Source organism: Mastomys coucha, unplaced genomic scaffold, assembly GCF_008632895.1.
Source record: "Mastomys coucha isolate ucsf_1 unplaced genomic scaffold, UCSF_Mcou_1 pScaffold6, whole genome shotgun sequence".
NCBI lineage: Eukaryota > Metazoa > Chordata > Mammalia > Rodentia > Muridae > Mastomys > Mastomys coucha.
The window spans coordinates 68,685,645-68,712,739 of record NW_022196912.1 but is presented as its reverse complement, the minus strand read 5'-3'; the positions used below and the strand labels follow the sequence as shown (position 1 = coordinate 68,712,739).

Below are 27,095 nucleotides of genomic sequence, written 5' to 3'. Positions count from 1 at the left end.
CCTACTTTCTGAATCTGGAATGAGTGTTGGGTTTTTGTCGCATGAGACTGCAGCAAATCTTGTCAGATGCAAGGAAGCACGTCTTGTTCACTCAGAATTAATGTTGTGGATGAAAGAAGGAGGTAAAAGGGGTTGAGGATGGTGAAGTGAGGGTATCAGAGGCAGTGGGGAGTGGAGCTTTGGGGGACCAAGCCAGGCAGGGGATTGGCTGCTTTCAAGAAATGGCTAATCAGGAATTGTAATTATCAAGGACAAGCTGTGTGGTAGGAAGATCACTGGTAAACACACGTGCACGTGTCCATGTAGGCAACAGAAGAAGTGAAGGGTAGCGAATTGTTCTTTTTAGGAATGAAAATGCTTTCGGATATAAAGGGGTACTATGGGAAACCTCACCACTTACTAAAATCTCCGCCCACAGACAGCCCCTAGGAGTCAAAGGCAAAGGCTCTTGGGGACATGCTACCCAGACTGTATGGTCAACACTACCTGCTTTAAAAGTTATAAGTCCAGCACCCTTAATGACTGAACGGCTGTCAATTAAGACAGGTTCACGTTTCTGAGACACAGTTACAGGACAAGAGAGGGAATAAAAAGCCCTGAGAGTAAGGGGTTAGCTTCTTTCATTTGGCTTTAGATGATGTGTGTTCCCTGACGTTAGGGAATCTTTTGACAGTTCCTGATAAGGAAGATCCTTGCCATGATCGTCTAATAACTATGGGTACTATGAGTCCATCGAGGAGTCTGCAAAGATCCACAGCCCTGGCTGGCCGCAAGCTCTGCCAGCTGTTTAGAATTATGGAGGAAATAAAGAGGCATGCTTGCTTATTTGAGAGGGTGGGGTGGAAGGGAAAGGGGAAAGCTAGCAGTTCAATATCTGGATTGAACAGAGGAACTTTTCCCCCCACAAGGATCCTGCTGGGAGGAACCTTGACATACACAAAGTCAGAACGTAGACAAAGTTGCCCTGGTGAGAACGATAAGGTCACCCGTGGGATTGGCGAGATTATCTCTGTCAAGCACTCGGACAGCATGCAGTCAAATGATGCATCATGCAGTCATTTTCGGGGGGGAAAAATCAATTTCTTCGCCAGGTCGCTCTTTGCTTTTCAAAGTGCCCTTGTAGGCCGTCACCACCAAGCATTTATCAATTTAAATGCTGTAAATTGATAATGTGCCACCGAGCCTTGTACTGTTTCTGAATTATTTTGATACTTATATTTGCTCAGTAGTCTCTGAACCCTCAGAGCCTCTACATTCAAAGGGGCATTTTTCTTTGTTACATGCACAAATGATGAACTTTTTATGATTAGTACAGGAGAAAAATGCAGACATCCTGGTGGTGGGAGGGGATGCAGGGAGCTGTGGAAATGGCGTACTTTACTACTTCATTTTTTTTTAACTTAGGTATTCCTGCCTGAAAGACTTGTAAAAGGAATATATAAAGCTATTTTTGCACATGTTTAGTAAAGGCGTGCCAATTATCCCAGTATTGCATACATTTAGAAAACTGATTGTAAAACTGCAAACACTTGTGCCCACCCTTGTGAGCCCTGGGGTGGGTTGAAATAAGCCTATGTTTCTGGTCTTTATATTCCACTCTGTAGGATGCACTGATACCAAACAAAAGTAATAACTCCTAAGGAAAACTTACATCTCCTTTTTTCAACCCCCAATATGTATGTGTATATACATACATATATACGTATACAAACATATATGTATATATGTATATATACATATGCATACATGAATATATGTGTGAGTGAATACACACACACACACACACACACACACACACACACACACACACACAGAGAGAAGCACAAGGAGAGTGTTAACCATACACTAACCCCATGGTTGGCACCGGGAAGCGAGGCATGGGAGAGTTTGAGCTCATGTCTTGGAAAAGCAAGAGAAAAGCGAGGCAGTTGCAGCCTCTTTAACCTCCAGTGATTTATTGGCCCTCAGCCAAGTTATCAGGGGAATCTAATTCTTCTTTATTATTCAAATAAACCACACTTGGCACCATGGCTCCCTTTTAGAATAGCTGCACAAATAGACTGAGCTCTGTCATTTATTTGACCTTGTATTTGTGTGCTGTAGCTATAATTTTATTTGCCGTTCTATACAACAAATGCAGTGGAATCTAAACTATGGAGGTGAATGGCAGGATGGGGAACCTTCTGACTGGCTTGCCATGGCCAAAGGCTGATTTGTAGGAGGGCAAGAAAAGGGAGAGAAGAGTGCACCAAGGCAGGGGGGTAGTCAGAGTCACTGTGAGAGAGCCTTCAGCATGTGGATGAGATGTCTGAGCCATTAAGAAGTACCTACTTGAAACGTTTCTAGTTTCTTCAATGGCCCATTCTGTTGTACACAGGATTTGGTGAATGGGAACACTTTGCTTAGCCAGGCAAACATCTGCACCTTCATCTCCCCTCTCATGTATGAAGTATTTCTAGAAGCCAGGAGTCCACTTTTATCCCCTAGTCCACTGAGCCCTGTGTTCTCTGCCTCTTACCTTTGTATAAGTATAAGTTCTAAAGGAAGTGGATGAATTTGTCATAATCATTATATAAGCTACATAATAATAATTTGTGTAGCCTATAAAGAATCTTATGCAGCACTGACTTTCAGATTTTAGTTTTGGAAAAACTTGAGTTTTCTTGAGGAGTAGTGTTTCATTGTTGTTAATGGCTGACTAGTCATAGTTCCCTTTTTGCTTTGGTTGCCAGAAAGCAGCCAGCTGAGACTAAAGATTTATTAAATCTCTTCTATGCCATATTTAACGCATATACTTATGTTTTTCTATCCCTGTGGTAACATATTACCCAATGTTATTTATCTTTTTTCCTTATTCTATTTTGTTACTTTTTTTTTATTATATACATTTATCTTATATCTTCTTTTGGAAAGAGGAGATATAGCCAACATAAATATTTCCCCATGCTTTAAGTCTGATATCAACTGGAGATGCTTTCTGTTTACCATGAAATGGCTTTTTTTTGGATTCTCTGGTGAGAATGCTCCTGTTTTGGAAGCAGCTTTCTAAATGTTGGCTTCAGAGCACGGCTACATGTTCAACACTGGGAGAGCCATTCTGTCTTCTCTTTTCATTTTCAGTCCTGCCAATTCCATTACGTCAGGGAGCAGAGCCAGCTCCACCAGCTCTAGGTACACCGTATCACCAGGCACACAGCACTCAGTCTCTATGTGGACCAAAGGGGCACTGGAAGGTGGGTCCCCTCTTCAGGGAGGGCTCCCGGCTCCTGGCAGTCACTGTCACTCATGAAGGCAAACTGCACCTCTCTCTCTCTCTCTCTCTCTCTCTCTCTCTCTCTCTCTCTTTCTCTCTTTCTCTCTCTTTCTCTCTTTCTTATCTATCTATCTATCTATCTATCATCTATCATTTCTCTATATATCTATCTTCTACCAATCTCTATCTATAATCTATCTGTCTGTCTGTCTATCTATCTATCTATCTATCTATCTATCTATCTATCATCTATCATTTCTCTATATATCTATCTTCTACCAATCTTTATAATCTATCTATCTATCTATCTATCTATCTATCTATCTATCTATCTATCTACCTACCTACCATCTACCTGGCAAGGCAGAGGAAGCTTCTGGGGCCTCATTATTGCTCCATCATCCCAAAGCTACAAGAATACTTTGTAGAGAGTGGCCCACAAATCCAAGACTCATGCTAGACAAGGAAGCCTGCTTGGCTGTCTGTGGCCCAGGCTGCCCCACAGTGCTCAGTAGAAGTTCCTAGTTTGGATTCCTCATGTGCAAAAAGTGAACATTACTTCTCTTCTAAGCCTAAGACATTTCACATGGTGAATGAGAATAAAATGGAGACAGGAATGTTATGTAATTAGGAATGCAGCTGTAACTATGTTGTTCTCTCCAACACTGCCGTGCTCTCATGCCTACAGCCAGTTCCCAGAGGAATAGATAGAGTCACACACTCTCTAGCAAATCCACATGGGAAGGAATGGATGCTTTCTTCTTATCTAGACTTTCACATGTTAATCATGTAGGCTAAGAACGCTTGGTTACACCTGTTTCTGTATAGGTGTGTGGGCGTCTGTCGAGTGTGTGTGCTGGAAGAACAAATGCTTAGAGCATATTTTCTTTGTATGTCACCTTTGAGAACCCTGCACCTCAATTCTGCAAGATGGAACTGTAGATACTCAGGAAGGATTATGGTGTAGGAACCTTTACATTCCTGTTCAGATGCAGAACCTCAGCTCCTTTGAAAATTTTCCCAGAGTGTAGCAGAACCCTCTTTGTTGTGGTTTCTGCACTTACAACATCTGCAATGTTAATATTAACCAAGAATTTTCCTTAGACTTCTGTTCTAAACCCATCTAAGTTGATATGGGCAAAAATCTCCCATCTCCTGATTTATGCCCTCATCCTTGTAGTTACATCTCGCTTCCAAATTCATCACTCTGTCAGCCTCTGGGCATACCTGCTGGTACCCACACTGCAGCACCCACAGGAGATGGCCAGGCATGGAATGGCTCAGATCTGCATCCGGAAGTCATCCCACTGACTCCTGCTGCCCACTCAAACTGCCACTACAGGAAGAAGAGTGGCTGGCCTCATGGAAGGTGCCAGACACTGTGTCATTTTTACATGGTCGCTTCATAAAGCACCTTTAGTTGTTTCTCATTGTAAGAAAAGAGTCTTCAGTGTTATAGCAGAGATGCAGAGAAAGAAAGGCAAAACCAGCATAGGGTTAAAGCTAAATTTCCCTTGAACAGATGATATTTCAGATGGCCACACTATTCCAGACGCATCAATTTCCTTGAAAATCCAATCCATATATGTGCATATGCTGTGCTGGCAGGAGGACTGCCTGAAATGGCCAAAACCCAAGAGCTAATATTCTTTTGGCCAGAATAATGCAATTATTATTTTCCTAGCTATCAGTCTACGCATACAGAGCCATCTGTTATGCAAAGCAAACATACACATCTCAATTACAGAAAATGCAGTTGCCTTGACAGAATTTGGACTACACTACTAACCAGGGCTGTAAAATGTGTTTGCAGCTAGTATATAATGGATGCTTTTCAGGAGTTCCCTAATTAGAATTTACCTGCTTAAGCTAATTATTCATCTTTCTTCTTTACTGGCTTATTAAACTCTGTTGGATACTCCACATAAACCAGGAGTGTGGCATCAGAGAATCACAACAGTGGGTTCCCAGCTCTACTTGGCGTTAACAACACAGGGGTGCACCCTACTCAGAATTGTAAGTTCCCAAACAGATTAAGATGAGGTTTAAAATTTCTACTGGAGGCTACAACAAAAAAGAGATCTCAGGAGATACAAGAGGATGCATACCAAGATAACACCAGTCAGATTCCATGCCCTGGTTTTTTGAGAGTCCACAAGAAATTGGTGTGCATACTACAGTCAAGAGCGCACATGTTCTCTAAGGAAAGGCTCATGATTGCAACCCCCATTTGGAATCTCAACAGCAAATAATCAAATTTGGCAGGGTTTCTGTTCCTTCCCCAGCCCTCCTCAAATGCCAAATCTCTCTATTATTTCCCAGTGTCTTCCTTGATTTAGCTGTCTCCCAGTAAACCCCACTAACAGCCAGAAGGTTCCAGCCAAGCTGGATGTTTCCTTTGAGTTGTGCCAACCTTCAGAAGCTCTGAGCCTGGGCGGGACCTGTTTATGGGGAGACCAGAGACTCTTATCTCCATCGTTAGCCTGGAGGCAGTTGAAGGAGAGGTAGCTTATCCAGCTTGGCAGATCATCAGAGACAAACAAAACCTCCCTGCAGAGGCTGCATGTCCCTCTTCTCAACCACCACATGAAAAAGGTCAGTTTCAGCCAATCACCTGTACCAGAACCGATACCCAGATGTTGGGTATTTTCATGGCAAAAACATCTGGATAATTAGCTGAATGGAAGACCTTATTTCAGGATAGGCTGGCTATCTGTAGCTGCATCCTGGGCCTCAGAATGCAGCAGAATCGAAGTATTTATGTTTCTGGAGAAAAATCAAGGATTCTGTCCCTTGCCCTACAAGCTTCTGCGTTCTTTTCTACCCTCCGACAAACACATGAGAACAATTAAATGGCAAACCATGAAAGGCAGCTTTATTTTATGAAATTGTCTTCCAGCATCAGGCAGATTTTGCCAAGGCAGCATACTCTCTCCTGGCAGGAACCCTCCCTGCAACACATTTTAATGGTGTCTTTCAGCATTTCTTGACTCCAAATGACTCCTGCCATTGTGTCAGCTCCCAGGATAGCACAGGGCACTCCATAAACATCCAGTAATAGGACACAAGGGAAGCACTATTAGTGTGTCCCTATCCTACCGGGCACCAGGGTTTCAAAGTTCAAAACAACCAAGGGAAGAAACTTCATTTGTTCTCAATAAATTAATAATGATCCTTGGGGGTGGGGTGGGGAAGGAAACTCAAATTTCTGAGCGCAAGTTTATTCTGAAAGCCCAACACAGACAGCCTTCTCTGACTTAGAAGAGTCAGGTAGAGACCCTTAAAGAATAAATTAGACAATTCATGCTAAGCAGAGCATCTCTTTTAGAAGGGAAAACAGTGGGCTGAAGGAGACTCTGCATTTAGTGCCAAGAATCCAAATTGTTCCACTTACTTGTGAGAGGCCTAGGTAGATAGAGACGGTTTCAGAAATGTACAAAAATTTTCCTTCTTGATTTAGTGCAAATACGAAGCCATCCAGGGACTGTAAGGAAAAAAAATAACTGTGTTAATACATATACACAGAGATATTACTAATAAAGGAACAAAGTGAATTGAGGCCATTTTCTCTTCATGTGTAAAAGAAGTCCTAAGTTAGTTTATATTGCATTATATGAATGAATCACATTTTATGAATGAATTAGTAGGCTAAAGACCGCCGATCTTTTCTATGTCAGAGAGTCCTTTATGTCTTTGTCATTTTGACCAAGATGTATTAAGGCCAGGCTGATTTTAAGAGGCATTGCCCTTATTTGGGGGGATTCAGTGGTAACTGTCATCAAATCAGTAAGCTCCTGGGTTAAGGAATGAAAACTAATGAAAGGACAGGGGGAATGGCTTCTCCTGCTTGATGGTTATGAATATCAATAATCGGTTAATTAATAAAGGATGATCTCCATATACTGGGCACCTATAGTGGTAAAGAAAATAGAATGTGTCAGTGTATTACGGGTGAGTGTGTCTGGACTAAAATCTCACACACCACAATTCAGCTTGCTTGTGACAGACAGAGCTTCTATTGTGCTCCTTGGGAACAAAAACAGAAAGAAGAAACTAACAGAAACTGGAGGGAACAAAAGTTGTCTCCAGTGTCATCTGTTATTCAAAAGTCTCGGTCTAACTTTACTAAATGAGGATTCTAGTACCTGTTTGGTTTGACAAATGATGCAAACCACCATGGGATCCAAGTACAAACTCAACTCAATCAGGAATTACCTGCTTCAAGTAGCATCTCTTACCCTCCTTCATCCTCACGGGTTTGGTTTTGTGTTATTTGTCTTTTACAGGTTAGGCTGCAGAAGTCTGTTTCCATAGACAAAGAACTTTTAAATTTGGGGGATTTTAACAAAGGCTGTGAACTTGTAAGTTCAGAAGAAGCCTATATCTGGAACAAGGTATATGGACACACTAATGACATGCTTTTATAAGTAGAGACAGTTGGAAGAAGTCAGAAATATACATCCTTGCAAACCTCAATAAAGTCTGGTCCACTTGAATACTGGAAACAATGTCCCCTGTGTGTTCAGATTCTGTGGTTTAAATGTGTTTCCCAAGGACCAGGAAATAGAGATGTATTTTTCAGAGCAAAAGTGATGAGTGGGACCTCCAGGAGGTAGTTGGGGCAGAGAGTGCTGCTCTTAGGCATGAAGGGATGCTGCCTCTTGCTGGTATGGGTCAGTCACCATGGGACTTCTTCATAGGATGAGTTTGGCTCTTACCCTGCCTTCTCTCCAGTGTTTTCTTGCCCTTCTGACTTCTGCCATGCAATGGGGTCTCATGAAGGTCCTGACTACATGCAAGTCTTGACCTTGGTCTTTCCCACCTCTGACCATGTGAGAAATTAATCTTTGCACTCTGTAAATTATCCAGTATCTAATAAACAGGTCAGGATAATTAATTTATATATAGAAAAATATATAAACATACATTTACAGGTCAGCATGAAATGTGGATTTTCATGTTTTCTGACCCATTTTAAACATTTTCCCATACTGCTTAAAAACTGTAGACACCCCTTACTCTGCTCTCCAATTTAGTGAGTTTTGAAAACAACTCAAAGATCAGGTTACATTTTTTTTTTACAAAAAGCAGATTACACCACTGGCAAATTCACACACAGATACATGAACAGTTCACACTGACTATACAACTTGTCACATGTACCATCTTTCAATTTCCTCAAATAACCTATAGAGTAACTATATTATCTAAATTCTTTATACATTGGCACCAACAAACTTATTAGCAAAGTTAGGCAATAAGCCCATTGTGCTTTGGAGGGTTGTATCTGAGTCCCGATAGATCAGTGCTTTCCAATAAATACTCTTTATTTGGCATGTGCAGATTAAAGAGAAGTTAAATATTCAGAGTGTTTCTGAAGTTATTTGTACTAAGAGGGAACATATGACTTCTTACATAGTTTTCAATGGTTTGTTCTGATGATAGAATCAGATCCTTAGGGATAAAAGACAATAGGGGTGTGGACTGAAGGAGAGTTCCTGAGTCACTTTTACATGGGTTATCAGACCATATCAGCTCTGCAGATTTTTCCCAAACCAAATACTGCTAAGGGATTCTTGCCATTGACAAAATGACCAAAAGTACTTGGTCAGACCTGACCTTCCAAGAGCAATGTCTTAGTGCTGTTCTGTTCTCCTGTACATTGGCACCAGGCAGGTCTGGCTAGGCACAGAAAGCCAGTGCTACAGAGAGAAGCGGTTTTCTCCCTCAAGCACTGGAAGGATCCTACTTCTACACTTCTTTACCTCACACAGTATAACTCTGGTAGACTAGGGTCCCTCCCTTCAACCTTCCCCCTAGGCTTTGCTGGACTTCCTATTCAATCAAGCTGTTGGGACTTTTGATACAGAGAGAGTTTAGGAGAGGCCATCTTTACAAACCATAGCATGCCTCAGCAAGTGACAGTGGAGAAGTCACAAGAGAGTGAGGTGATAGCCAGAAGGCTCCTGGGGTACAAAGCACAGATGGAGCTGACCTGAAGATGATCCCCTGTAATGGAAACCCTCAGTTCATGGATAAGGAAACTGAGGCACATAGGGGCTATTTGGCTATATAAGGTCAGCTAGCCAATCAGAGCCTGAGTCTTCTGTGCTGCCATGACTTTAAAAGCCCTTACAGTAGTGGGACTTTTCAGCTGACTTACTGCTAGACTGAATTTCTCAACAGTGGGTCATGTCTTATTTACCTTTCTTTAACCAGAAATGAATAAACTTTCCATCCAGATTTGTTGAACCCAGCCCTACTTCTTCCCTTGATATCACACATTCCAGATGACTAAGAGGGATGGAAATCATATTTCCCAAGAGCCCCATTTAGCGAGTTATTAGAGTGTTTGAACATTTGGATGCCTCCAATTTATATCATCTGTGTATGCCCTTATTTTTAGAATACCAGGATCAGAGTAGATCCTGTCCCCATCTCTCCCTCCCTCCATCACCCTTTCTTCCCTCCCTTTCTTCCTGACTTGGTTTTTGTTTTGTTTTGTTTTTGGTTAAAGACAGGGTCCCACTCAGGTTCCCAGACTTGCAATGTAGCTTTAGACCAGTTTCAAACTATCCATGATCCTGCTGTACCAGCCCTCCCAGTGCTTAGGTTTTAAGAATGTTGTCACAACATTCAGCTCTGGGTGTGAGTCTTCCTTGACATCTAGTCCCTGTCCTGAAGAGATGTCGATGCCACACCCACAAAGCTCTCCTTTTGCCTTAAAGGAGTGTGTCTCATGACAGTAGTTCCTGCCTGTGTACCTACGACAGTGTGAGAGGAGTGGGTACCACAGGGTGGCTGAACTGTGAGGCTTGGCAAAGTTCTGGGTGGCAAAAGTAGAAGCTTTGACATGTCTTCAGATGAGGTTAAAATAGGTCCATGTCTACATGCGCATATCCTAAAGACATGGTCAGCTCAGTTGGTAACAACATGGGGCACTGGAGATGGCTCAGGTAGGTGAAATGCTTGTTGTGCAAACATGAAGCCTGTGGTTCAGATCCCCAGAACCCTCGTAAAGGCCAGGCAAGTGTGGAGGTCCACCTGGAATCTCAGCATAGGAGGCAGAAATGGGATCTCTAGCATAAGCTGGCTGGCTAGGCTAGCTGGGACTGGCAAGCTCTGGGTGCACATGAGAGAACCTGCCTTGATGCATAAGGTAGAGGGCTCTGAGAAAAACACTGAAGTCCACTTGGAGGCTTCACATGCATTTACACATAGACATGGCACCCATGCACAGGGAGGTGTCTGTACATAGATGAACATCTATATACATGTGAATACACATACCCACATACATATACATCACACACACGCACACAGGACAAAAATGTAATATCTAGCCTAGGAGCAGGGAAAAGTTTTTAAAAATCTGGTTATTTAACCACATTTCCACGGTCTGCTCAACATTCTGGCCAACTCTACCCACATTCTGAGATATATCCCCATAACTCAGGCTTGACAACTTTTCAACTACTGAACAGGGAGGGAACTGGGAAGGAAAGCACATTGTCAAGCCACTATACACAAGCTACTCCCCTCTGCCTCAAGGCTGCCCCCTCCTCAGCTAGCTACCCCCTGCTATTTAAATCAGTTTGAAGGGTAGCATCGATATTGATTTAATTTCAATGTCCCAATTTTAAAAGAACATTGGGAGGTGGAAGGAACCCTTCAATCGGTAGTTTGAGGAACCAAATGAGATTAATCTGAAAAGTTCTGTGGAAATTTTTAAGATTTTGAGTTGAGGGAGCCATTATACAGCAATCTGTTGAATGACTACAGGCTACTTTCTAAAATATATTTTTCTAACTGCCCACTGTTTTCAACAGGCGCCAATTAAGATTCTGGGGTCAAAGGGTTAATTACATCTTCTTACCCACTATGTAGAATTTTCCGATTATTAACTAAGGTTGGATTAAGATGAAAAAGAACCTACACAAATGTTAATGCTCACCCTTCCTCAGAAGATTTACCGTAAAGCCTGAAATCTAGCGGCTTTCCTTAAGGCAGACAGAGAACAAAACCTCAGGAGCAACAGTAAAAAACAGCATTTTAAAGATATGGAAGTATCTTATTTATCAAGACAGTTTTCTTATTACTGAATTCAGTTCCTGGCCATGCAGACAGGGATGATGGGAGAGTTCCTTTGTCACATCCCAGTGAGTCTGGGAGGCAGACAACCAGGAGTGAGGCTCAGATGCAGAAGTCAGGAGCAATGGTGTCTTGGAATAATAATGCCTGTAATTATAATTTATATCCTCTGACATCACGGAATGCAGACAGTGTATGCTACTGTTTTCTAACCCCCCGAAGCTGGATGCACCTCATAGTGTTTATCAAGTGATGACGCTGGTTTCTTTGCAGGGTTGGGAACCAAGCACAGTTTTATGATGGAAGGGTATGGATGTTTAACATATTGGGATAAATGGATTTTTATTTTGTCAGTTTTGTCTCTGCTTTCCTTTTAAAGCACATTCCACCACAGCCAGAGTGAAACCTTACTAGGAGACCATGATAGGGGCAATTCACATGTCTATTACCACCGTGAAATTAGTGCTTCCTTTTTTTCTGGTGCAGAAGGGAAAAGAGATCACCCTGAATTCTTTTCCTGTGACCTAACACCAGCTAAAGAGAAGAGTTCCCAGTAAGCTAGGGTATTTTAATGACAGATTATTTTAAATCAAGCCCTCACCATCTGTTCCACCCCCTCATTATGAATGTAAAAAGAACATATTTCACAATTACATCAGTAAAAAAAAAAAAAGAAAAAAAAAAAGTAAGCTCTCCGTGATCTAAATGCACACACGTGTTCTCTGTCCAATGTGCCAGGCATCTGTGATGCTCTTCTGATTCCAGCTCAGACTGGAAACAATACCCCCATGTGCAACACGGTCCCTGCCTGGTGCAGTGTTCCCTCCAAACCCCGACATCTTCGTCTTCAGGGTTCCATCACTCAGGGTGGACAAGGACACAGCGTGACTTCGATTCCCCCCATGCTGTACTTCTATGACAGTGATCAGTGGATTTGCTGGTGATAGGAGCTGTCTTCACAACAGACTAACTGAACCGAGCTATGGGATGGCATCGGGAATTAGCATGTCTGCTCTTACGATGGAGAGGAAAGCTTGGCTTGGAGCATGAGGCCCTGGTTCTCATATCTATCTTCTTTTCCCCCTCTGTTTTGGCAACAGTTAAAAGAGTCAGAAAGAAAAAAACTATTAAGGTCCTTGGTTGCTTTTGGATACAACCACACTTTGATAAAATGCATGAAAATGCTACACATGCCTGTGGTTGTTCGAGGTGGTGATAGGGAAGGCCCGCATGTAGGATCCCAACTTCAAAGAGCCTGAGCAGAGCCCAAAGTATCCACATGTATTTGCTTACAGGAAAGAAGGAACTCCCCGCCCCCCCAGAGAGATTCTGCTCTCTGGACCCTTAGCAATATAGCTCTATTCACAAATAAAAGCCTTATTTTCAGAAGCGGGAATATTAGACAAGAATATTTTCTCAGAGCAGGTAAGAGTACACAGGAAAGGGCCAGGTTCCTCCTGAATTCCCTGTCTCCCCTTCCCCATGAAGTCGATGGCATATGCATTGCCATGTGCCCAAGGACACATCTCCCCAGTCTCCGTGCAAAACTGAGTGTATTGGGTCAAATTTGACTTGACACTACAAGTGAGTCTCATAAAAACAAACCATGACACACCTTTCTTGTACCACGTGACTCTAAACCTTTCAGATAAGAAAACTCTGGGGGTCTCTGTCTCTTTGTCTCTGTCTCTGTCTCTGTCTCTGTCTCTGTCTCTTTCTCTCTCTCTCTCTCTCTCTCTCTCTCTCTCTTATTCCTAGAAGAGAAGGATCAGTATAGAAGGGAAGATGGTCTACAGCAATGCTAAGACACAAAAATACAAGGATACCTCCTTCTGAACACAGGGACTGAGGTTTTTATTTGTTTGTTTGTTTGTTTGTTTATTCAAATCCCACTTTCTGGAAGCTGTGCTATCAGAGAGCTCATCTGCTTCCTCTGGGATTCAAGTTCAAGCTTGACATCCAGTCCAGAGAGAAATGAATGTCTTGATCAACATCTAACCAAATAGACCACAGGCCTAGGTATATTGTCAGTGTGTGGCCTTTAAGAGAGCCCCACTTGCCATCCCCCCCCAGGGGCAACAGGTAAACCTTATACTGTGGCTTGTACTCAGGAACTAGGGATCCCACAGGGCATGCTTGACAATGTTTATCAGAGGGGACCACCACTAGTTACTGCTCAGATATTCACTGGTTTCTTTCCTTGTCTCCTCTTGCTCATGTGATGTGTTAATTTATGCAAAAGTAACCAGGGATCAGAGTTCAGAGCCCAAATCCATCACTCCCTGGAAATCCAGAGGTCTCTTTCAAGTTAGGGGAGGATCCCTTGGCAGGAGTAACACAATAGTACATTATTCTGCTCCTGAAAGACCTAAAAATGTCACTGCTCTGCTCTGGCAAAACACATGGCACTTTGTCACACAGAGAATGCCAGGTGTCAAGTTGTTGGCTTTGAAAAACAACAGAAAGAAAAAAACCAAATGTTATTTGATATCCTGTAAATTTCTAGAAAGTATTTTAAATGTGCATATATATGCATATATAATACATATATAAAACATATATATAACATACATATAATAAATGATTACTAACACATATGCATTACATTTATTGTTAGAGGACATGATGCAGGGAACAATATTCAGTTCACTTAATTGTTACTATTGAGAAATGTTAGGCTAATTACATTGTCCATATATATTACTGAATTCTACTTTACTGTGGGTAAACTGAGGCTCAGAGAAATTAAGCACGGAGTTTGGTTCCATACAGCCAGAATGTGGCAAAACAAAAGGAGGATCCTTCTCTTTCTGAGACTGCCTGCTTGAGCTTCTGCAGTCTCTGCATTGATATAGCTGGAGCCGGTCTTTGCATCCTTCAGCATTTCTTTCCACACAAGCATTTCCCATGTACCTTCCACTGGGCAGACCCTTGTTGATCCATCCCTTTGGGGGATACCTGTTGACTGTATGTCTTGCTGCAGGCCCATACAGCCTAGGTTTCCCCAAAGGCTGGACTCAATCTAAAAGTCCGGGACCCGTGACAGAGAAAATGAGTAAAACGTAAAGCTCACTCTACAAAACGAAAAGCCCCAAGTCAAAGAGCAACTTCCAGTCTAAAATACCCTGGACCCACGGGGGACCTGAGTGCTGTCGCTCTGCTCCATACCGCTACAAGACTTCCATTGGGAAAAGGTATGAGTGATCACAACTTTTAAACATACAGTCAAAAGTCATCAGATGTTGGAGAATAGCAGGGCCTTGTGAGAGGAGCCTAGCAGTGATGTGTGGCTGGAAAACTCCGTAGTTAATAAAGACTCACTGGGAGACAGCACCTCCCAGAAGAAAGCTGGGACAAGGTGTGGTGACACACAGGTTGGTGGGAGCATAGGCTGAATTTCCTGTTCCAGAGGTTCTTCATTGAGATTTAAGGGTTTGATTTAACTCTCCTCTCTGTAAATATCTATGACATTTTATATGGAAGTTGACGTGAATGCTTCACAGAACTTTTGTTTATAGTGTTGTTCATCTGAAAGTACTTGGGGGTGTCAGGTGGGGGCCACAAGGATGTTTCTGTTATGGCTCATCATGATATGAATCTGGACACAGGGGAGAGGGTGACTTTAAAAGTCAGGCTTTTAAGAGAAAATAATAAATGCTTGTACATGTATTCCTTGAGGTAAGAAGTTTGTGTCAGGGGTAGTAACAATGATTAAAGAACCCCTGTAAGGAATTTAGCATCTTAAAGACCATTTAGAAACCTCGGATATTAATCTGCTACGTTTCTGTGAGTTTCATTTCTAGGAACATTGTATTTGTATCTCTAGGGAGAAGGCATTAAAAAATTTGCACTGAAGGAAACTTGATTGTTACAAATGTAGTTTGGAAACTGGTTGGGGCTAATGCCTCTGCCACTGGAGGAAACCTCCCATGCTAATTTCAGGAACCCATTACAAAGGAGCCCTCTGCTTTCCATTTTACAAATCACTCAACTAATTAATAATTAATTTTTAGTAGGCCCTCATAAGGCCATAAATATGATGGACCAATAATAGAAACTAGCACTTAGTTCTTGCAATCGACAAAGCTCCGACCGGTGTCTGAAATCTCCCATGAGTGCTTGCAGCTCTTCTAAGCCCCACATTCTACACTATTGAAATCTTTATATTTTCTTTCTATGCATTCTGAACGCTTACAGGCTGTGTTGCTTCACTGCACTAGCTCCTGAATTTAGCTCCACACGAAGCAGAGACACATATTTATGGGAAAATCAATTATTCTGATGGAATTGGGGCCTGCCCCTGAATGAGCTCGGGATAAACAACTTGGCTTCCCACTTGCTTTGGTTCTCTTGCTGCCTGGCTGACCTCTGCTTTTATTTCCCATCTAGTTGTTGAGTCTAGGTCAACAGGACCAGCCTCAGCTGCTTTTTCCTGGATTGCTGTCCCTGCCATGGTTTTGAAGCAATGTCCCTGTTTTGCTTTCATGTGCCTAATTATTTAACATATATAGGGTACAAAGCAGTTAGGAGGGACTTCTGTTGTGTATGTACTTCACTATACTCAGAGCATAATGACCAAGGCCATACAATTCTTCATTAGGGTAGCTTTACACAGCATCTTTTGAAGACGCACAACGTGGCCTGTGAACTAATTCAGCTAGGACGAAGTCAGCTAGGTGTGCATTAAAGGACTGATGTGTTTATACACTCGGAACAGTGGTGAGCAGCTCTGTGGGTCCTGGGTGCTTCTGTGGTGCACTTCAGGAGCAGAATGAGAGGATGGAGCCAGGACTGAGGGGTGGGTGAAGGGATTAGTATAGCAGAGGATTAAACTCTAGCACTTTCCACTGACTTCTTAAAGAGTGTCTTTTGTTTGGCTGTTTTTTTTTTTTAATTTTTATAATATGGGAAAACAAAAAAGAAGATTCTCTTCCCTTTCTAATTTTCTTCTGTGGCAACCCATTTGGGGAATTTAATGCCATCCCTGAAGGGGGTCTGGCTATTTTATTTCCTGAATTTCTAGGATTAAAAGATGTGTTAGCCAAACCCTTAATAGAATTTAAAACTCTGAACTACATCTTTAGCTAATAGATAAAAACATAAGATTTTGTTCTAGATTCTAATGATTCTAATGTTTCTGTGATGTTTCATTACATGTGTAAATTGGATAATGCGTAAATCAAAGTAAGCATGTCTGCTCTCTCAAAACTTTTTCTTTTCCTTATGGTGTGGAGAGTAAAAATAGATGCTCCTAGATTTTAAAATTTCACAGATGCCATTATGCACAGTGATAACACTATTCAATGGCACATCCCAACCTCTTTGTCCATCTGACTAATTTTATATATACTACATATATATATATATAATTAGTGTGTGTATATATGTAACATATATTACATATATATAATATATTACGCACACGCGCACACACACACACACACACACACACACACCATATCCATTGACCATATGCCTTACCCTTGTTCCCCAATCTCTGAAAATCATCATTCTACTGTGAACTTGTAAGAAACCAGTGTCTTCACATCCCACATTTGGATATGGCCAAGTGATGCCTCTCCTTTGGTGCCTGGTTTATTCACTTAACGTGATGAACTCCATTTCATCCATGTTATTGTAAATGACAGGATCTCATTATATTTTTTTGAATGAATAGCATCCCTCTGCATATGTATACCACATTTTCTTTGTCCATCCATCAATTTCAGGGCTCTTATGAATCATGTCATTATAAGTGTGGGGTTGCAGATGTCTCTGTGACATACTGATTTCTGTTTCCTTTGCCTGTACATCTGGGATTACTATTGCTGGTTTACATGGTACAGCAGATCCACTTTTAACTCTTTGAGAACTCCCACCCTGGTTTCCACAATAGCCACACCAAGGTACATCCTGCCAAGAGGATTAAAGGTTCTATTTTCTCCACATCCTGACTATTATTATTATTATTATTTTAATAGATGCTGTTCTTACTGGAGTATGGTCACAGCTCACTTTGGTTTTGACTTGTATTTCCCTGATGATCAATGACATTGGTCATTTGTGTGTCAGTTTGACAAATATATAATTGAAGGGTGGCTGTTAAGATTTAAACTGGATTTATTTTGTTCCTGAGATTTTTTTTTTTTTACTTCCCAGCATCTCCTGGATCTAACCCTTTTCCAGAAGGGCCCTTTACAGATGTTTCCTCGTACTCACTTCATTGTCTCCGGAATCTGTGGTTGGCTGTGCAGAAGCCGTTTTGCTTGGATGTAATCCCCATGTGCACTTGCTTTTATTTCCTGCACTTTTAGAATCTCACCCTCAAATAATCCTTTCCTATTACATTGTGCCACAACGTTCTCCCTGAACTCTTTTTAAATAATTTTAATGACTTTTAATAGAAACCATGGAACTAAAGTTTTCTATAAAGAAGTGAATTGGGGTTGAGGACCTGCCTCAGCAGATAAAATGCTTGGTATGCAAGTGAGAGGACCAGAGTTCAGTGTCCATGTCAATGTTGGGTGGTTGTGGGGGCCCACTTCTAATTCTGGTGCTTGGGAGATGGAAACAAGATCCCAAAATAAGCTGGCTAATGAGACTGCCCTATCAACAATCTCTGAATTCAACTGAGATACTTTGACTCAATGCATAAGGCAGAGAGCAATTAAGGAAGACTTTTGACATTGACTCCATATGTATATGCACACATACAGCTGTGAACTAGCACACACAAGTGTATTCATGCACATGTGAGCATGCACACACACACACACACACACACACACACACACACACACACACGAACAGTACACGAATGCAAAATTATAGAGGCTAAAGATGAGTAATTGATAAGCAAAGATGAAACATGAAATATTTATATTGAATAAGGTAAAATATGAATAAGGATAAAGTAAGGTGATTCCAAGACAACAAAGAATGCATGCAAATTCTGGAATGTAAACTCCAGAAATGACTAGTCCTCCCACCCACCATGCCCCCCTGACCCAACGTATCTGGCAGTAAACATACCAGCTACACTGTATCATTTTGAATATCTGACAGATATATCAAATAATCATTAGGATGATTATTTTTCCCTTAAGATTGATAGTCTAAATTTTCTTTAATTTAAAAAAAATGCATTCTGTATTGTCATGAAGACATTTACAGAATAATGGATCTGTGGTGTCAGAGGGCCCATTAGCACATGGTCAAAACTTTCAGAAATGGGTTTGTTTTCTAAATTTTGAGACACTTAAAATACAGATAATCACTTCTAAGAGCTGGCAAGGTCCACAGGAGAACTTCCCAGGTAGAAGAACTATGGAGGGCTGCTGCTGGGCTACAGAGCTCCTCTCCCCGCCCCCACCCTGGTGAGCTACAGTAATACTCTCTCTGTTAATACCTCTTGCCTGAGTTCTTCAATGCAATCACTGTCAGGGAACACACCTAGAAGCACATTCCTTATCTCAGCTGCCAGCACAGGCAGAAGTGCTGAGTAGGACTAAATCACTATACCTTTGTCTTGGGCGATTTGGCTGAACAGAGAGGCATATAACTCTGGAGCCCTTCACACCCAGCACATTTGAATAATTACTAATGTGTTTTCAGCACTCAGGACCACGTGATTTCCTGAAGACGAATGATGGCCCTAACAGTGTAGAAGGGATTCAGTACATCAATAACTTCCATCTACTCAAGTACAACGATGCCTTGATCTAAAGAGGTTACAAAAGAAATGTGCAGAAAGAAACTTCAAATCAATAGGCTTAGCCCAATTCTAATGGGCACAGAAATCTACTTACATTGTCTTTTGTCTTAATTAGCTAGATCTTCAGAACAAAAGCAATTTGAAATCAGAGCATTCCACCTCTCAAATGACTATTAAATTTACCATAAGTATATTTAGTCTAAAGAACTTGTCATGGCCTTAGCCATAGTTACCAAAAATTCCTTCAGCCATAACTGTTGCATCACTGACAGTAGTGAGATGGAGCAGCAGAGCGTATTGATTAAGTCCCAAGTCTGACGTTTCATTTGGCCCTCAGCCTAGCTTTTTAAGTGCCGGGCTCAGGAACTAATGCTTATTTTCATTAATAGAACAGTATTTATCTTAGCTGTCTAGAGTTATAAGATGTCAAGAAGATCACATTATTCACAATGAAGAAAATCTGCCCCCAGAAAATCACTCACACAAGGTTGCAGAACATTTTAAAGGAAGTCTTAGCAGTCAAAGAAGGGTATATCCCTATGACAACTGTTTCTTAGCTATTGCTTAGACCCCAAGTAAACCCCAGTCTCTCACACAAAAGACAGTGGCCTGAAAGCAGGGAGAGAGCACAAGGTCATAGGGAGCTATCTCTTGCAGTCAAGGCATGGCTTAGGAATCGCTGGCTTCAGTACTGCTTTTAAGCTCTCATTTTAACCCCCTTTATTTTATTTCCTTTTATTTTTCTCTTCTTCCCACCATTTTGTCTCCAATTCATCCATTCATCTATCATCAGCCTTGGCACTGGGCCTGATAGTTGCAAAAATGGCTGTACATCACAGCCAATGGTGTGGAGCATATATCACAACTGATGTTCCTGGAACTCCTGCTCAGGATGAGTCTGTCCAGGAACCCCAGGCAGGGAAGCAAGTCTGACTGTGTTCTTAACCTAACTGTTGGGTGTGTGAGGATTCTGAGAACTAAGGGCAGCGCTGGCCTCTGCATAATGTTCCTGTGAGTTGAGATGGCTGCACACTGGGGGTGGAGTCTGAGCCTCCAATGAGATACCTATTTCTAGCATTGACCTTTTCCAACATGTGGGATTTGTTTTATTGCCTTGCTTGGGGGTTTCTCCTTACTATTAGAATGATCTACTTTAATTTCTATTTAAATGTTTCCCAGGCTTCAGGGTGACTGCTCCTAAAGGAGTGAGCCACTAAAGATTTAAATTGGCCTCTGAGCCTTAATGGAAGACTTTTATTCTGAAGCAAATAAAAAATATATTAAGGGTTTTGCAAACACAACCTTATGCTTTTATCATTTTCTGCATGCTCCTTCCACTCATGGTACATGTTGAATTATTTGCTCTCCTCCTCTACCCGACTCTTATTCTTCTCCTGGTTCTTTCTTGTCCTCAAAGGCCCTTTCACTAGTTCTGGACACAACAATTTTGCCTTGCACCAAACGACAGGTGTAGTCCACTAGTTGGCATCCTGCATTGTGCTCACCATCTTCCATTGCACTCGATCTGGTGAAGCAGGGCAATTGTGACCAGCACTGCTCTGTACCCAGTAATGCGATGGATGCAGATGGTGTGCTGGCTCGGCAAGTCATAATGAACTCATTCCCACAGACATGGAGCAAAGGAGGCCTGCTCCTTCACTGCCTTCCCAAAGCTTCCTCTTCCTATCTTAGACCCCTTCACCCATGGAACAAAGTGATCACAATTGAGCATGGGCCACAAGATGACAGGAAGCCACCATGAGAAATGTTATGAAGTGATAAAGCTAACCAGTAGCTTACCTAGACAAAGCAGCAATGGTGACCATGAGATGAGACGTCACAAAGACCACGGGTGCTTTGTCTCTCCACCCAGGTGCTTCCAGGGTACCCATGGGAAAAGGAAGACAGACAAACATGTCACCAGGAAAGAGACGGGTAGGGACAGACTCCTGGCTGAGAGAGTGGTAATGGAGAATGAGACTTCAGGAATAAGCCTTCTAGGAAGCCCCAAATAGAGAAGAAGCTTGAGGAAGGAAGAGATACATTAGGTAGATGAGCTCCTTTGGTGGCAGGTGCCCTTGATTGTGAGAGGAACACACTGTAGTTCACTGGGGAGTGGGGGTGGGTAGGAGTGGTGAGGATGGGGTGGGGTGTAATTGCTTCCTGTTCTCCCAAGTATGGGGACATTTTGTCAAGTATTGGAGTTTGTGGCTCACTACAGGGTGATCTCTCTCAACTCCACCCCTTTGTCCTCAACATGGAATTTGCAACTCTGACAAAATGTTTCCAGTCAGATTCAGGAGAAGTTCTAGATCTGAGATGACAGAGAGATGTCTGTTCAGCTCCTCTGGGAAAGCTGGTGAACCTGTGGGGCCAAAGGTTGAACAAGGTCCACACCCAAGTTTGAAAGGAGAACGCTTCACATTTTCTAAGAGGCGGTGATTAATGGTAATTTAATTTAATGGTAATTAAAAAGAAACTGTGACCTTCAGACTCCCATAGGCTGGGGCTGGAATTCTAAAAGGCAGTGACTTTAATAGTTTCTCATATGAAAAGACAAGGCTATTTCATACAGTCTTTGAGCTGCTCGTAGAGTTGTCGAACTGCTCAAAGGTAACCTATATAAGAGTTTAGTGGGTGTAGCCTACAGGGTGCCTACCCATGAGTCTGACTTAACGCCAGACTCCAATTCAGGCAGTGGGTCCGTTTAATGCCTTTTATCTCCCACGAGGAGGAAAATGAACTGAGAAGAGATGTTGTAACCCTGCAGGCCAGCTAACCTGAAGAAGCTACCTATGACTCGGCAAAGAAAGGAGTCTGATTTCATGGTAGAGAATGCCAGGGCTGGAGAGAAAGCTCAGTCCTTGAAGTTCTTGCTGTACAAGCAAGAGGACAGAATGCAGCTAAATGCTGGGCAGGTGTGGGAACCTGCTGCCATTCCAGCCTCGGATGGTAGAGAAAGAGGCTCCCTAGAGCAAGCTGGCTAAGCGAATGGATTATATTGATGGAGTCTAGGCTTGAGTGAGAGAGCCTGCCTCAAAGCATATGGTAGATGGGTGCTGGAGGAAGACTCCCAATATTAGCCTCAGAACTTTTATGTACTTGCTCACACAAGTGAACGTGCGCTTAAAGACACACATGCCTCCACATACACACATGTGAAGAAGAAAACAAAGGCTGCATCCCAGTTGCAAACATTTCCCCTTAAAATGAAGAAATATAAGTTCAGCGAACAGGTTATTTGAAAGGGGAAAAAAGACTATTCGTTAACTCTGAGGGACTGCATAAGCTATCAGAGATGCATGAGAAGAACAGAGAGAGGCTGCTTGGATAGTACACCAATGGTAATTAGAAGATGAAAAAAATAAAGAGACACAAGGGCAGCAGAAAAGCATTTTTAACTTCATAAACACAGACATTTAACATGAGAACTACTGAGAGCTGGGCTATCAGCCCAGCCAGCAACATGATTGCTCTGCGAGCATGGTTTCTAGCACCAGCCCAGGGGTACTAATGAGAGCACACAATCCCCATGCAGGCGTCATGGAGACAGGCAATCCCTAGGCTTGCTGTTAGTCTACCTGATGAATATCAGGTCTGTGCACTAGACCCCTGTCTCAAAGAAGAAGGCAGATGACACCTGAGTGTGTAGCTCCCACACTCATTAACGTACATGTGCGCCTGCACACATATATGCATCTACTCGCCGCCATAAACAAGAAGAGGGCCAGATACACAGATACCTACTAGATACCCATATACATTTTCTTAGTTTACTGACGTTGATGTAATAAAATGCCACAGGTCTGGTGGTCTCAACAACAAGAATTCTGTTTTCACCTGGGTCTGCAGATAAAATCCAGCCACAGTGCTGGTAGCGTTTAGTTGTGTGAGAAGGCTCGTTATCTTCCTGCTTTGAGGAAGCTGTTTTCTTGCCCTGTGCTCACATGACCTGTCCTCCATGCTTCCATGTCAACAGATTTCTCCCTCTTTTCCTTTTTCCTCTCTTCTTCAAAGACCTCTCGAACCCTGCTAGATTAGGGCCCACCCCCATGTCCTCCTCTAACTTCAACAGCCTTTCGTTGCTACTTTGACTGCTTCCAACTGTATCACAGTGGGCATCAAAGCTTTATGAATCTGAGAGGCCGTCATTCGGTCCACAGCACACATGGGTGCTTATGTGTATTTCATGTCACATGTCAAAGCAGGATTTAACGCTAACATTGACAACAGCATTTACTGAGATCTTTGCTGGACCCCAGCATGAACCCCAAACCTGGACTCAGGCTGTACATATTCTACTTCCTGTTTCCCTGTTTGTACTCTCACCCTGCAGGGGTGGAGAACAACACAGGGTAAGGTGCAGTGCAGACCCCTTCCCCCCCCCAAAGACACACATACACACACACACACACACACACACACACACACACACACACACACTGGACTGCCATCTATAAGTGCAGTCTACTCTGCTAGCTTGGACTCCATTCTTTTTAAGTCTGAGAGGGTTTTTTTTTGTTTTGTTTTTTGTTTTTTGTTTTTGTTTTTTTGTATTAAAGAGCTGCTGGTTAAGCTTTCGTGATCTGAGTTCCTGGGTCACAGAGCAGATACCTAGTGCTCAGGGTGATGCCCACGGCAGGCTTGGGGCATGCAGAGAGTGCCGTCCTGCTGTTTTGGGACTTCAGCTGACATAGACAAGATAGCAGGATTGCAGTCTGAGATGTCTGACTTAAGGCATTCTGCAGCAGAACATAATCTGTTGAGTGGACTTTAATCCACAGGTACAACTGTGTGCAAAGGCCAGTTGCAAGCAAGCTTCTTCCTTCCAGCACACAGGACAGGCACGCCATGAACAATAGTAAGAGAAACACAGAAAAGCGATTGACTATGTCCCCAAGATATAGGAAGTGGATGTCTAAGGGCTCAGAATAGCTGGCTGCATTTTAGTAGAGTACTTTAAAGTATAACAGAGTATTAAATAAATTATTAATGAATTTTGAGAAAAGACAGAAACATCCTATGCATTAAAATAGTAAAGATGGTAATAGAAATGTTTTTAATCAGCAATATAACCATTTTAAACCAATTCTGTGTAGTTGCCTCTGTCCCATCTGTAGGTCCAATTGAAAGTAAGTGGGCTAGAGAGGGGCTGTGTCTAAGCTTCCACAACTCTTACGTTCCAGTGAGGATAGAGGGAGACAGACAACACCCAAGGAGGTTATTTAGAGTTACCAGGCTTCACCCTTAAAACCATGACCATATGTGTGGCTCTGGCTTTGTGTCATCATAGTGGGGACTGGGGCCATGTCTATGAAGGTGAGCAGACAGGACAAAAAAAATGTCAGGTGTGCAAGCCTTTCATCCCTGTGACAACTTTGCCTGAATCCTGAAGTCTCTTTCACACCTCATCTCTGCTGACCATGAAAAAACACTCACTCTGAGGAGGTCAAGTCTTGTACTATGTGGCTCTGAAGAAGGTTGGTGCCTCCGAAATGCTAGGTGTGCACACACCGCCCACATGCCTGCATGCTGGCTTGTATATATACACCATGCCGTTCCCTTTTTTACACGGAGCAGCTAACCAACACAGGCCTTTGCATCTCCTGTCCCTAAGTGGGAGCGATCAGCATTGGAATTTTAGACTCCTGTTCATTTTCCTGTTTTCTTCTGCCTGGTTTTGAGAACTTTAAATAAATTCAGTTCAGGGGACTGAAAGAAGAATTTAGAAAGGTCCAAAAGAGAGCTGGGTGAAATGATTTAGGTGATTTAAAAAGTAAAAATTTTAAGGAACAGTTAAGTGTGTTGGATTATTCACCTCCAGGAGCCTGGGGAGAGGTGAGTGCTCCAGCTCCTCCCCAGGTTTCTGATTGCCTTTATGTTTAATGAAGGACAAATACAGTGTGGGGTAGTGGGAGGAGATGACTCCACACAGGATAGTGAGGATTGCCCACAACAGAGACAAGATCCTGGAGAAAGTCACAGGGCCTCTAAATTACAGTTTTAAGGTGAAGTGCACACTGTTGGCAAAGATGGCTGATGAATGACCCTCCCTGAAGTTAAGGAAGTGTGTGCATGCATATATGTGAAAGAAATAGGCAGAGACAGGTAGGCACACACTACAAGACAACATACTCTACAGCACTAGGTTCCGGAGTGGTCAGGAGAAGAAGCTGAGGCTTCTGGCTGCAGTCTCAGCATAGGCAGGTACGCCTCCATACAACTAACTCCTGACTTCATTGTGACACCAAGCTGACTCTTGAGACAAGCTCCATTTAGGGTGAAAGTCAAACTGAAGCTGCTCCGGGGGCACTGTCTGGGAGAATTTTTATCCCCCTGCAGTAGGGTGGTCACGCTACAATTATGTAAGGAAAGAAATGAACCTGCAGTGGAATAGAAGACCAATCTTCTCTAGGGAGTGGACAGAGAGATGCATGGGCAGCCTTCCCCTGCTGCACATGGGAACATATCACAAAGACAGCTAGAATCTAGGAAGGACAGATTCGGGGACTTCTGGGCCCTCCAAGGGGGCACCCAATGAGACAAACCTTCTGGAACTGGTACAAACGGCCCCTGTCTACATAAAGTCCCTAGGTATCACCACCCAAAGTCTCGAATTTCCAAGAGAGGCAGTTTTGCTTTCTCCACTGCAGAGACATGGCCCAGGAACCTCCAAAGGTCTCCTGCACTACAGGGACAGAGTCAGCTTCCGCACACATGTGTTCCAAGTGTGAAGCTTAGAAGTTTAAGTTGTGGGCAGTGATCAGTGATGGTTCGGATATCTTAATTATCCAAGTATTTAAGGACCAGGTCACCAGCCAACCCCTGCCTGTCACGGCATCAGTGGCTCTTACCAGTATTACAGCTTTAAGCGGCATTTACTCTGTGGGTGAACACAGCATGCGGTAAAATGATTTAACATCATGAATAAACACATATGCTTGCTTGGGTCCAAATTTTAGAAGTGACAAACCCATTCTCTGGCCCATGATTTAATGGACCAGAAACAAAAACTAAAAGGTATGTTATTTACTATGCATGAACAAATAGCTTCCTTTGCAGCCAGTGGGCTTTGGAAATTGAGGGCTGTCGTTAGGAGATGCCAGGTAAAACTGCGCATACCTATTGTTTATGTGTGGACAGGGGTGTTGGGGGGTGTGGGGAGACAGAGACAGACAGAAATAGAGACAGAGATGCAGAGATAGAGACAGAGACAGAAACAGAGAGACAGCACAGAGCTAGCTAAACATATCTCAACACCCTTCTTTCTATGCCTTGCAACAATGAGCCTAGAACTAGTTGATACCAGGAGGGAGAGAGAGAGAAAAAAAATCTTACTGGGAAAATAAACACATGAAACAAGAGGTTAATAAAAAGATGCCACATGAGGCAGCAGCAGAGAGAAGTGCCCAGCTCTCTGCACACATGGGGTCTGTGAGCCGGGTTCCCGTGGCTGTAGAGTGGTGCTCCCCAGTAGACCCACAGGCCGTTTTACTTTTAGGCCTGTTCCTGTTTTATGTTTACATTTTATTTTCTCATTCCCTGTCCTGAATCCCCTTGCCTCCAGTTTCCAGGGCAGTGTTTACAGAGATCTTTACTAGAATGGGGGAGGTGGATGAGACCCTGTTTTCTCCTTCTCTGGTAATGTACATTCCTTTTCTTCCCCCCTCTTCCCAGAGAATAGATAAGTTTACTAAGAAAATAAAAAGCTAATACAACCTTTAGCTCATCAACAAAAAGTATGTCTTGTTGTAGCCAGGAATAAGTTAATAAAACAGGGGAAAGGCTTAGTGGCTTAAAAATAGGCTCCTTGGGGTTATGAAGGGACAATGTTGTTTTTTCTTCCCAGCGTGCAAGGATTTAATTAAGTGATAACAGTCACCTTGGGGTGGCTGCACAAGGAATAATATCTAGGTGGAGAAAAATGCTGAAGAGAGTTGAGTACAGTCAATTTATCTTCAGAGAAGGCAATAAACGAACAAAGCATAGGCATTGGGCTGATTGTTTTGCAAGGTTTCCTCTACTGATAAGCATCAA

At 42.6% G+C, this 27,095-nt stretch overlaps 1 protein-coding gene across 17 annotated transcripts in view; it reads right to left on the bottom strand.

The window, feature by feature from the left end:
- The window catches only part of Npas3 (neuronal PAS domain protein 3), an 835,955-nt gene that overhangs the window by 239,425 nt on the left and 569,435 nt on the right, over window positions 1-27,095 (bottom strand). For all 17 annotated transcript variants that reach the window (XM_031355467.1, XM_031355466.1, XM_031355468.1 and 14 more), the window contains one exon: window positions 6,648-6,737. In XM_031355467.1, coding sequence (XP_031211327.1) covers window positions 6,648-6,737 — 90 coding nt within the window. The remainder of the gene's footprint in view (window positions 1-6,647; window positions 6,738-27,095) is intronic.